This window comes from Spea bombifrons, chromosome 5 (assembly GCF_027358695.1).
Source record: "Spea bombifrons isolate aSpeBom1 chromosome 5, aSpeBom1.2.pri, whole genome shotgun sequence".
Lineage (NCBI taxonomy): Eukaryota > Metazoa > Chordata > Amphibia > Anura > Pelobatidae > Spea > Spea bombifrons.
In genome coordinates, this window is record NC_071091.1 from 23,711,394 (window position 1) to 23,723,567 (window position 12,174).

Consider the following 12,174-nt stretch of genomic DNA (forward strand, 5'->3'; position numbering starts at 1 on the left):
AAATGAATGGCTTACATGAGTTCAATGCGGGCTCCAAGCTGTAGGGTAGAAGGAGCTAGGTTGACACATTGAGGTTTAACCTGTATTCTATTTGTTAGTAAAGAGGTCTTGTATACACAGATTAATCGTCTAATACTGCAACACAGAAAAAAAAACATTTCTTTCTTACAAAAACATTTAATTGCAGGAAACGACAACAAATACATTACATATGAGCACCATTTTATTCAATTTTACAAAAATGCTGTGTAACTGATAGGATAACACTTTGCATCTCCCATTGGAAGAATATCCAGTGATATGAAATAGCCAAAAAAATGTACATTTCATCATTAGTGGTTTTTTTCTATGGTATTGCTACTGTATATTAACAGAAGTCACTTCCTCCACTAAGGCACCATCAGTCTGTACAAGCGTGGAGGATCGGACACGGAATAACGCGAGAAACATACATCATGTGTACAGCCGGCCTGCCGAACGAGGCAGGAGACTTGCTAGCAGTTAGTGATGCCCTTTAGCGGAGCTTCCAGAAGAGTTGAACTTTATTACGCATTATGAAGGGCCACCTTTCATAACTGACAGGCTGAACAGTATAGTTAAAACTTGGTCCACAAAAAGCATCACCGACTGCAACCTTACAGGGCAAACATGACAAGCATTACCAAAAACTACATATAGGAAACATACATACGAAGTCCATCACACCTGCACATTCATATATAATGCAAGTGACTGTAAATACGTGAGGACCAAAAATATAATACACAAATTATAAGGTTTATACTCCCAACGCTTGCTGATTTCCACTATGGTCATTCACAGTATGCTGGGTATTTTCCCTTTACTAATGGACTCCATATTCATGGATTCCATATTAATTAGCACAATCCATACCACCCAAGTGTCTCGTTTTAAGCAGGACCTTCGTGATTTTTGTGCACACATTTGGAATGAGAGCAACATTCTGTCTGGTCTCTCTGCATACAGATACATTTCAGATCATGGTCATCGGAGTTGAAAGAGTTAATAAGAATAACAACATTCCAATTCCTGACAACCACAAATATGTCTAGAGTAGTGCAGGGGGGCAATAGAACTATTTTAATTTAAGAAACCCCTTACATTGTGCGTAGCCTACTCCCTAGATGATTTATAATCCGCCAACCCCCATTAAATCAGTAGCATGGGATTACGCCACTCTTTAGTATTTTGGATGTGGTTGCCATTTGTGGGTTCATACATCCCATATACAGTAGGGTATCGCTTTACACTTAACATGCATACCTGTCCTGAAAAATGATTGATGTGGAAGCCTTCTGATGAAGTACTTCTGCTTGACCATAGTGCCAGTGATACAGGAGATGTTACCCCGTATCACCATATGGAGACAAAGGGTGGGCAGAGACAGAGTACATTTCCCTTCTTCTCCCATCCGCCGCTCATCAGACGCAGATGTTCGCAGCTAGTCGGCACTGTGGATAGAGGACTAATCCAGCCCAGTTGTGCTCAACCAAAATAAAACTATTTGGTAAATAATGAATCTCTGACATGGACATAATCGCACTAATGCTAAAAGCTGCGGCTGCATTCCTTCGGAGAACAGGCCACAGACTGAAACGAACCATATTGCTACTAATAGAAACCAACAGCGGCTCTAAGAAGCGGAACCTTACATTTTAAAGGTGCAGTTCCAACTGCTCTGCTTAATTTACCACTTTTGTAACTAAAAGCAACATTACAAACATCACTTCTACTCCTGTTCAACTTCCAAACCTTCCTTAGAAATAAGTCTTTAGTCTTTTAGCTCATACTTGCTGGGCACACCTCACTGTTATGTGGATACCTAGGAACTTTCAGGCCCCGGCTACCACCCTTGCTGGATGCAGGTAGAAAGTCCTGCTGATGTCGCGGGACACCCAATTGTTGGAGTGGAAGCATGCGGGGAGTGGGGGGTGACCGGGAGTACCGGCGTTTTACCTGGAGCCTCTGGCCAAAATCCGGAGAGTTCACAGGTATGGTAATATGGCATTAAAAAAACAGGCATGGATCTTTGTTACCATAGAAACTGAAAATGCTTCTTAAACGTTTCCTTGTCGTTATGTGGCAGAGCAAGCAGAGCAAATAATAAAATGACAGATCTGCTATGGCTTACTTTCTTAGGATCCGGGGGAATGCGCTTAATGTTTGGTCTAAGAGGAACAACACAATTACAGAGACCGTAAAGACTGAGAATATTTCAGTAGCATACTTTGGTTGATTTATAAGCTCTATACCCTTCAAGGAGCTGCATCATCAATGGGATTCTTGAGCAACACGGTCATCGACCAGCCCTAGAACTGTCCCATGTTTGCCACTTTTCAGTGTAATTTCCAATGAAATAATTTGTGATTTAATCATTTTCCTAGAATTCTGATAAAAGCTCACTGATTATCTGGCAGTAAAAAGTGATAACCTGCTCTGCAATCACTTTACCCACATCGTCCTAGTTAGATCTATTAATAATTAATACTATCTAAATGTCACTGAAAGGATATTATCCTTTCCCTTAAGTAATTAGTTAAGTCTGTGTCCCACATGCATCAAACTCAGCTGAGGTATAATAGTCCCGACCTTTACACCAATTTTATAGCACTAAAGAAAAAAAGAAAGTGTATATTAATGCTTAAATCTATGGGACAAAATCAACTTAACCCTTTAAACAACAACAAACTCGTTTTTACCCAAAGGTTAACATACAGGAATGAGAACACTGTGAGGAATGAGAGCGCTGTGAAAAATGTAAACACTGGATGGAGTGACATCAAATTTGGCATTTATTAAGGGCCACGCCAATACATAATGGGACCCACAATGTTCCAATATCCTTTAACCACTGAATGTACTTCTAACATTGGGTTGAGTGCCAAGAACACTGCGACAATACAAATATATCCTTATTTGGTGAGGTGACGCATTCTTATGGTTCATTGGGTCCTGGCTCTGGCCCTCAAGGGCCCAGCAGTTCAAGTGTTCCATCTATTGTATGACAGACCCCACAGTTTATTGCTAATCACCTCCCTAAGTCTAAAACCTGGATGTCACATCAGACCCCTTTATGCAATACAACTAAAAACATTCCCGCAGCCTATAGCAGCAAAAGAAATTAAAGGGCCTGTTCCGCCTACTCTACTAAATGGAGCGATGGAAACATCATGCCTAGTATTGCAGAATTCCCTGACCTTTTTCAGAAATAACTCTTTAATAATTGTCATGTGACACAAAAGCAGGCACTGATAGGCTGTTGCAATAGAAACTGAAAAAGGTTATTTAACATTTGTATGTGATTTAACCTTTATATGCAAATATACAATGGAAAACGAAATGGGTAAGGGTTTTTTTGTTAAGCATACACAGGAATGCAATTAATGTTTTGTATAAGTGGAACGGCACCTTTAAGTGTTACTTTACAACAGAGGGTAAGTTGCCTGTGAGCTTTCTCCTATTAATGCTCTATTCTTCTGGGGGTGTTGTAGTTCGTCATTAAATCTCTGTGATAGCAGCAAGAGGTAACATTGTGTAATGGCTGCGTTTCCCTTTTAAATACACCCTGAATGTACCAGAAAGCACCAGCAAGAAAGGCTGTAAAGCTCCTGAAAATAAATGGCTGGGAACTATTTGGCCTCCTTAAGGGTTCTCGACTTTTTCTACCATGTTAATTACTGCTCAGTCTTTCATTCAGGCCTGAAAGTTATAACCTAGTAAAACTTCCCCCAGCCCTCTTTCAACGCATGTTTTAGTACATTACAAGCAATAAATAAGCGACTGTTGTCCGACTTTCTTTTATGCAAGTTACTAAGATACTGTACAACCACGCAATGCCTTCTCCCTCAGAGGGGCCTGTAAAACCTGTGTAATGGTCTAAGTACATTGCTTGATGTGACCAAAAACTCCCATGATGCTCTGCCGGCCACCACAGCCATAATCCACCACGGCTGTTGAGCCAGAGGTGGCCTGTTCCTGTCGTAGAAGGCTCTCTGGAATTAAAGATGTCCCGGGTAAGTTGCAGTCCTGAGGTTGGCCCTGGCTATTCATCCTCGAAATGAAGCCGGAAAACAATTGGCTTGGTTGACAAATTCAAAATTCAGTTCATGTTAAAAAACCACCAGACATCGGAGTCACCATCTATCCCATACAAATATTATGAAAGCGACCCCCTTGGGTGCTCGCTGTTACGTACAATTCTTTTACACCCAAAAAAGTTCAAAGGGAACTTAAGAACTTTAGTCATAATAAATAGTCATAGTATGGCAGGAACAGCTCCGCTTTGGTTACATCATTCACCCGGCATTCAGAACATCTAAACAAGTCATTTTAAGGGTGTTTCCAGTTGGTCGGATCACCTTCCCTTATTCATGTGCATTTCAGTCGCTGAACCTCTGCAGCAGGTCTTCTCGGTGTATGTTGATTCCTTCTCTAAAACGATCGCAGCCGGGGAATTCTATGAGATCTGCTTCTCCCAGGGCACATACTGCTGTGCGTGGCCTGTGTGACTGAAAACCCGAGAAATCAGTAGATACTCCAGTACCAACAGACCTGTAAGGGCGGCGTGTTGAGTACATTTGCCGTACGTGGACAGGGGTCCGTCTGCGGCCCCATTTCTTACGGGCTGCCTTGGTTCCCCAGATGACCAACCCAAAGAGAAGCAGCACAGCGTTTAGGGCAAGAAGGGCCAGGGCAAGGAATTGGTAATTTAGCAGAGGTAAGTCTTCCTTAGATGGTAAGGTCACAAGTCCTACACAGTGATCCCTAGGGGCCACAGGGCATGCTCTTCCACCAATTATGCTCTCCACACATACTAAATATGGAGTGTCCCCAGTCAGCTCTTGCAAGGTCAGTGATTCCGCTGGGCCTCGTGGATAAACAAAGCGCTGGTAACGGCCAGTTTGCCCAAATCGCTCATACAGCACCCTGAACAGCACAGGGCCTCGTGTATGAGAGGTCAGAACCTGCCAGCGGATCCTAGCAGTGCTGCTTCCTACAGACTCCACAGACAGGTTCAGCAAGTACATCTTGTTGAATTCACATGGGTCAGAAAGGAGAGATGGCAGAGGGGCTATCTGATGCAGCGTCTCAGCAACTGGGTCCAACAGCTCAGTCTCTTGATCCTGGAATGAATTGGGAGATGGCTGCATGGTGTCAGGGTGTCGGTGGTGCAAGGTACCAGCCTCTGGGATGTCAGGGGAATCACCTTTGCCTGCAGTATCATCCTGATGTAGCCTTGTAAATTCAGACTTACGTGCGTCATCATACATTATCTCATGTGGAGGTTTCACGGTGCCAAGAAACTTTGCATGCGCAGACCCAGAAGGCGGCTCCAAAGGATCAGGGTGATGCAAGGTATCCGTTTCTGGAACACTGGGGTGTAAATTTTTGGATGTAGAAGGCAGAATACCCGAATGCTTGGAGTGCAATGGTCTTAATGTCTGAGTCACTGGTACGGAAAACTTTGGGTGTAATTTTTCAGATTCTGGATTGAGTTGGCTGGGTTTAGCCAATTCTGATTTGGTCTCTCCTGGCTTCACAGATTGGGTGAGCATTTGCACGCGGTGCAATGTGTCTGCAGAGTCACTGCCTTTCTCCCTTGGCACTGTACCCTGTCTCTGATGCTTGTTTGTAGTTTCCCTGATTATGCTCTGTGTCTTTTTTGTTGTGTCGGCCTGTTGTCTCAATTCAAATGTTCCACTATCTGAAGAACTTTGTGATGAGAGTGTGGACAGAGGTAGTAGCAATTCTTGCTTTTTGGGAGCTCTAGTCATGATCTGCTCTATCATTTTCACACTTGGTTCATCCTTCCTGTCTTTTGCAGCATGGTGTATTACCAAATCCTTGTGTCTTAAGGTGCTAATCGCTCCTTGCTCCTGTGCAGCAGGGGTTGTGTTGAGAATACATCCCCCCTCCCCCTGTAAATATGAATCTTCTAAATAATCTAAGTATTTCCCTGCTACCTCTTGAGGCTCCCAGCACTGCACAAACACGGTTAGCATCCGGCTTCGAGGGTACAGGATTCTCTGAATCCAATGCTTAAGTCCCAATAGATGACAGTCACAGTTCCAGCGATTGCCATCCAGCTGTAGTCGGTAAAGAGCTGGGTTACCAGAAAACATCTGATCAGGCAGGAAGCTCAGCATGTTGTGTTGCAAATCCAGCACCCTTAAACGGCTTACCCCATGGAAAGCCCCAGGATGAAGGTTGGACAGTGCATTATGGCTAAGGTTCAGTACCTCTAAATTGTGCAATGGAAGCAGTAAACCCTCTGGGAGCTGCTTCAACAAATTCCCATTCAAATGTAGCTCTTGAAGTGCCCCAAGCCCCTGAAATGTTTTATTATGCAACAACGAAAGTTGATTTGAGCTGAGAATGAGCCTTGAAAGCCTTTGTAATCCATGAAACATGCCTGGTCCTAGCTGTTGCAGGTGGTTTCCAGCCATGGTGAGTGTGCTGAGTGACCTGAGAGGTAAAAAGGTGGAATGCCGTAGGGAACGCTGAGGGTTCCCAGACAAGCTGAGTAGACGCAACTTTCCAAGCCCTGCAAAGGCATTTTTACTGATATTGGTGATTTTATTGTTCTCCAGATGCAAATACAGCAAGTTAGAGAGAGCAGAAAATGGAGAGCCATGCAAGTTCTGGATCTCATTATTGTCCAATCTCAGCTTAATCAGTGATGTCAGGCTGGAGAAGCTGGCTTTGCTAACATTGTTGAGTCGGTTGCTATTCACATTCAGCACTTTGAGTTTTTTAAGAGGGGATAAGGCACCAGGGGCCACCACAGGAAGCAAATTATTGCCAAGGTACAATTCTTCAAGGTGGCCGAGTTTCTCAAAAGCTTTGGGGTGGATAAAATGTATTCTGTTGTATTGCAGATCAAGCCTCTGCAAATGCGGAAAGTTCAAAAAATCCAAGGAACTGATATTGGAGATAAAATTTCCTCCCAAACTATAAGTCTTAGTTCCACTTGGGCTTGCAATTGGGCTTAGTTTGGGCACAGCAAGTAAACCTTTATTGGAGCACAGAATGTGATGGAGATGCTGGCAATCACATGGCTCTGGGCATTTCAGCTGCACGCTCCAGCAGATGTTACAAGCCAGCAGCATCAGCAGCAATAGGTACACAGCCTTTTCCATGTCACCTGGGGCAAGTTAAAAAGCAACCCAACTGTGTGCATCCCCAACTTGTTCTAGGACTGCTTTGAGTTCTCGACTGTTGTCACATTGCTTGCTGAGTCAATGTCAAGCTTAGCAGTCTCACAAAACTATAAATGATACTGTTTACAATCCACACAAAATGTATTCATGTAAACTCACTGTGCATCTCAGAGGTCTCCAAAGCAGCCTTTAGCAAACCAGGCACTTTATGTTCTGATGTCTGGCTGTGCTGTGTAGATTGATAGTCTGGCAGCAGTCTCTAGAGCCATGGTCACTGCTTTTCAAGAGTCGATTTAGAGTCGCCTTCCAAGTCTGTTCTCCATTCTGTGTTTTTGTTTATACAGGGATCCAGATATCCAAAAGTGTAGGAGGTTCAACTTTCCCCGCAAGCAGCAAATGAATGCACAAACTGTGAGCTTATCTTTCTTTTGTGCAGGGTAAATCAGAATGCATCAGAAAGTTTGTGGATCTGAGTTCCAGACGGAAATACGTGCTTCCCACACTTGGTCCCTAGAGGTTGTGAGCAAGGAAAGAGGATCCTGGAGAGGCAGCTCAGAGCTGCTGGTGGGAGGAGGAACATACAACACATGTGAGGCAGAGAGCACACTTTACTGGGGAACAAAGGACTACTCTCAGCCAAAGCCAAATGCCTAGCTCAAACTCCCAATCCCCCCTTAATAGATCTGTAGCTGTGCCTGCTAACACACTGATTTCATTAACACATGGAGCGCTACCTCTGACAGACACTACATGCTGCTCTTTGTAAAATGCCATCTACTCTGCTAGGGTTCTGGATCTTTTATTTGAGATGAAATCAAATACATAATACAGTATATGAATAGCAACATAATGACAAATAGTATTACTTTTGTATGAGCAGTATTTTATTTATTGACTCAGTATATTGACGATATACTAGACTATAAATACTATATATAATAGATATATGTAATGTATCTACGCACATTCTCATACATCTACTTTCTAAAAAACTTTTTCTAATAATAAGTCCCTATGTTTATAAATCAACAAATCATGGTAATATATTAAAGCAATGCATAATATAGTGCTATATACATTAATAATGTTGTGTATTGCACATTATAGAAATATGAGTATTGATAAAACTTAATGAACGCTGTGAAACCGAATACGTTTTTTTTCCCTTTCTTGAGGAATGAGTCTTTAGCTGAATTTTTAGCAATGGCAAAGTTCATTGTTTTTAGAGTTTCTGTACTATATTATTGGGTGATCAACGGATTATATATAAGGACATTTTCTACCTCTAATAGTATATTCTGACTTTTTTCTATAAGTTATGTACCCTGTATGTTATTGAAAGGGTTAACTATTTCATCCCACTATTATTTTTTGCTGGATTGTTTTTTGTTGGATACATTATTCCACTGTTTGTCTTTTTCCCTGGATATATTTTTTATTCCATCATCATATGTTTTAGTGTATATATATATATATATATATATAAGCTATATGTATTTGTTTATTGTGGAGATGTATTTTGGTTAATTCCCGTCTTGTTTCCTTCCAAAACTTCATGTGCTGAACTTAAAATTCCTTCCAAGAATATTTTTTTATGACAGTTGGATAACATCAAGTCCCATAACCGTACAAAGCTAATGACTCCACAAGACACCAGGAAATGCCAGAGGTTCCAAGATGACAGGAGAAAACAAATATAATTAAGACACAGCTGACGGGACCGACCAGAAACTTGCGTACAAACGCTATATCACACTGTGTTCTGTGATTTCTAGCTGGCTTATGGCATTGTCAAGAAAACATGCGGGTGAAGCCTTTCTCAAACTACAATAAAAAAAAGGGATTCAACTCAAGAAGAGACCACTGAGTCCTTGGAAGTGAATAACCTTGACCACTACATAAGACACGGGCACCTTATTGTCGTAGTCAGCGTCCCTCAACAAAATAAAGTTTTTTTAACTTAAATATTAGTGAACCCTGACAGATATTAGATATTAACTCTTTTATGGTCTGGATTGTTGGTGCTTAGCGTGGCACAAGGACATGCATGTTAGCAGCAAAGACCTTAAAGGGGCACTCCGGCCAACACATGCACTTTAATACATATACTGTAGCTTAGTGGTCCCTTTCATTTTCGATTCTCCTAAAGGTAAGTGCTTTTTTGTTTAAGAAAGCATATTAAAGTACTTAGAACGTATCATCATTTGTATTATTTGTAGGTAAGGCTACTTGGGACACTAGACCTCAATCAGTCCTTAATCTTGTTTCATATTCAGGGTAGCGTTATGCCTATCCCATATATGTTCATATTCCATCAATAGCTCAGCCTCTACCACCTCTCTTGGGAGGCTGTTCCATTTATCTACCACCCTCAGTAAAATCTCCAAACATTACATCTAACCCTCTGACCTTGCCATTCTAGACCATGGTCTCTTGTACCGCAATTTCTACTCTGAAATAAAAGAAATAAAAAAAAGAGTAACAGTAACATGAACATGAACAAACACAAGGCATACTGGTACAGAAGACAAACTTCAAGCTCCAAGCTTATGGTCTGTTATTCTTGGGCTAAACTGGTTATTCAGGAGAAAACAAGGCAATTTGGTCTAACCATTGCCCCAAACTGTCTCTGGGTGATGTTAGACCATCAGTGCCTAATGGAGCAAAAGGCGAAACACATGTCGGACTGCTGAGGTGGTGTTGGGAATTTATTTTTTAATCTGTTCACTTTTAGCAGAAAATAAATATCCAAGTTACATGTTAATAGGTCACTATACTCTTCTTGTGGTTCTGATTCAGTTATGGGATTGAATTCTCTATAGCGATCTTCTTGGATGGACTTGATTATTGTTATTGGTAGTCTTATTTAATAAAATATTTTTTTTATTATTGTCCCTAATTAAATCATTTCTTCGCAGTAAGTAGCTTAACGGATATATCATAAATCTGCCAAAAAAGCTACATTTTGTATTCTGTCTGAAAACATGTTGCAGCCCTTACCAGTAATCCCAAACCGATCTCACAATTAAATGCAAAAATGCAAACAGCACAACTTTTCGCCTTTTGTTCTATTGTTTTGTAAACTCGAGGCAAGAGGACTTCTTAAGGATTTTTAATTGGAAAGGTGGGGGTAAGGTTAAAACAATATGTTGATTGATAATGCCAATACAGATAAGGAGAAGAGGAGGCAAACTGTCCAAGCCTTTTGCTATCTGTGGCATCAGACAAAATAGATCACCAAGCTTGATCGAAAGAACTGCATATCGTTGGGAGGTTGATGCCATCAAAAGCTAGTCCTAAGAAGTAAATGTTAGTCGAATAATAATAATAAAAAAAAAAAGATATTCCCAAAAACCACATTGTTTTGCATTACATATAATACTATAATAAAAAAAATGCTGGATTTAAGAGGTTTGCAAATGGAGAACAGGAGCCCTGTATGTACAGACAGATTAGATCAGGGTCCTCAGACTGCATTCCACCAAGTAGCACAGATTTAAAGGGGAAGTTCAGTGAAAGGAAATTATTAAATAATGTAGGCTACACAGGGTCATCCCAAAACACCCAAGGGTGAAATGCTGCCCCCCAGCAAAACCATGCCCACATCCATTAGGCCGCCTCACGATTAGTAAATTTATTCACGTGTGCTATCCAACACAGGACCACCAACAAGGGGTACAACTTTTACAGATGTAAGGGTCTGGCTGTCTTGGGGGGCTGCACAGAGATACAAGGCTTCCCTGTTTATCGATGCAGAGAATTCTCCGGGTGAAGCTCTTCTTCTTTGGGTCGGTTTCTTCTTTCTCTTGGCAAAGAAGCAGCATCTGGCTGCACAAAAATACTTTTTTTAACCAATATTGGGACATATACACAAGCCCAGGCTGCTACAGTAATGCAAAAAAAAAACCCAAAACAAAACAAAAAAAAACCACACACTATAATATGACGGCAGTATTTAATTATCACAATCAATGCACTGCATTTAGGTGAGAAATACATTCATTATGACAGCCAAATACAAGTCATAGGAAGAGAAGATAAAGACGTGAAAGTCTATAGAGGAGCAATTAAGTGGGGCAGTCAAAATGGGTTATGGGTCTTTTGACAGGAGGTATCTTGTCAATCAATTGTATAATCTCATTTCGTTATGTCACATAAAACCCTTTCATGCCATCCTGGTGGTAAAAGGTTTCATAAGCAAATGGTTAATTAAGGGATGTACAGTACTGCTACACACAGTGCTCATTTTCCTAGTTTTTACTGATTCAATACATTTAAAAATAAGTAAATAAGGGATATTTGAAAACGTGTCCCATGCAAAATAGGAAAAAAGCATTGCTTAACAAGAATGCCAGATAAATATTTAAAATATTATAATGTAACATGTAAAATGTTTGCAATTTCTAAAGGAGTTTCTGCCCCCCTATGAGATCTTATGACATACTAACGACAGCAGGGAGACCTAGTGGCACACAAACCTGCTTACCAATATGTAGTGACCCCATTTCTTTTAATTCTAGTATCTTTCTCGAATTGGAATTCCACTATTAATATAGTTTTTGTCCTGGGGCAAACAAGTCACTAAGGAGTGCAGTCAAACATCCTATTTTATTCAGCTTTCTATCCGCTTCATTATATCAATTGTTAAATTGACAAAGATTAAAAAAAAAAAAAAAACCCAAAAAACAGGCCGTACAATATTACGTCTTTAGTAGATTATGATTTATACATGTCTTGTTTTAGATGATGAATTACTTTGCCAAAGATGTTCCCGTAAGTGAATTAATTAGTAATAAAAGATGATTATAATGGGTGTGTCAGTTACATATTTTAGTATCGTCTACAAGTCATAAGTGTATTTTGTTAATGGAACTGAATTCAAAGAATGGGAGGGCTATCCCATGACTTACCTTTGTGATAGTTTTATTATTGGATAATCTTGGTAGGCACTTCGGTTCCCAAATGTATATTGGTACAGAAATAAAATTGCATG

At 40.7% G+C, this 12,174-nt stretch overlaps 1 protein-coding gene across 1 annotated transcript; it reads right to left on the bottom strand.

Moving 5' to 3' along the window:
• Window positions 1-3,678: 3,678 nt before the first annotated feature.
• Window positions 3,679-7,697, bottom strand: TRIL (TLR4 interactor with leucine rich repeats). Its single transcript, XM_053468175.1, has one exon. It carries the CDS (start codon window positions 7,158-7,160, stop codon window positions 4,401-4,403), a length of 2,760 nt encoding a protein of 919 aa, XP_053324150.1. The 5' UTR covers window positions 7,161-7,697; the 3' UTR covers window positions 3,679-4,400.
• Between the last annotated feature and the right edge of the window lie 4,477 nt (window positions 7,698-12,174).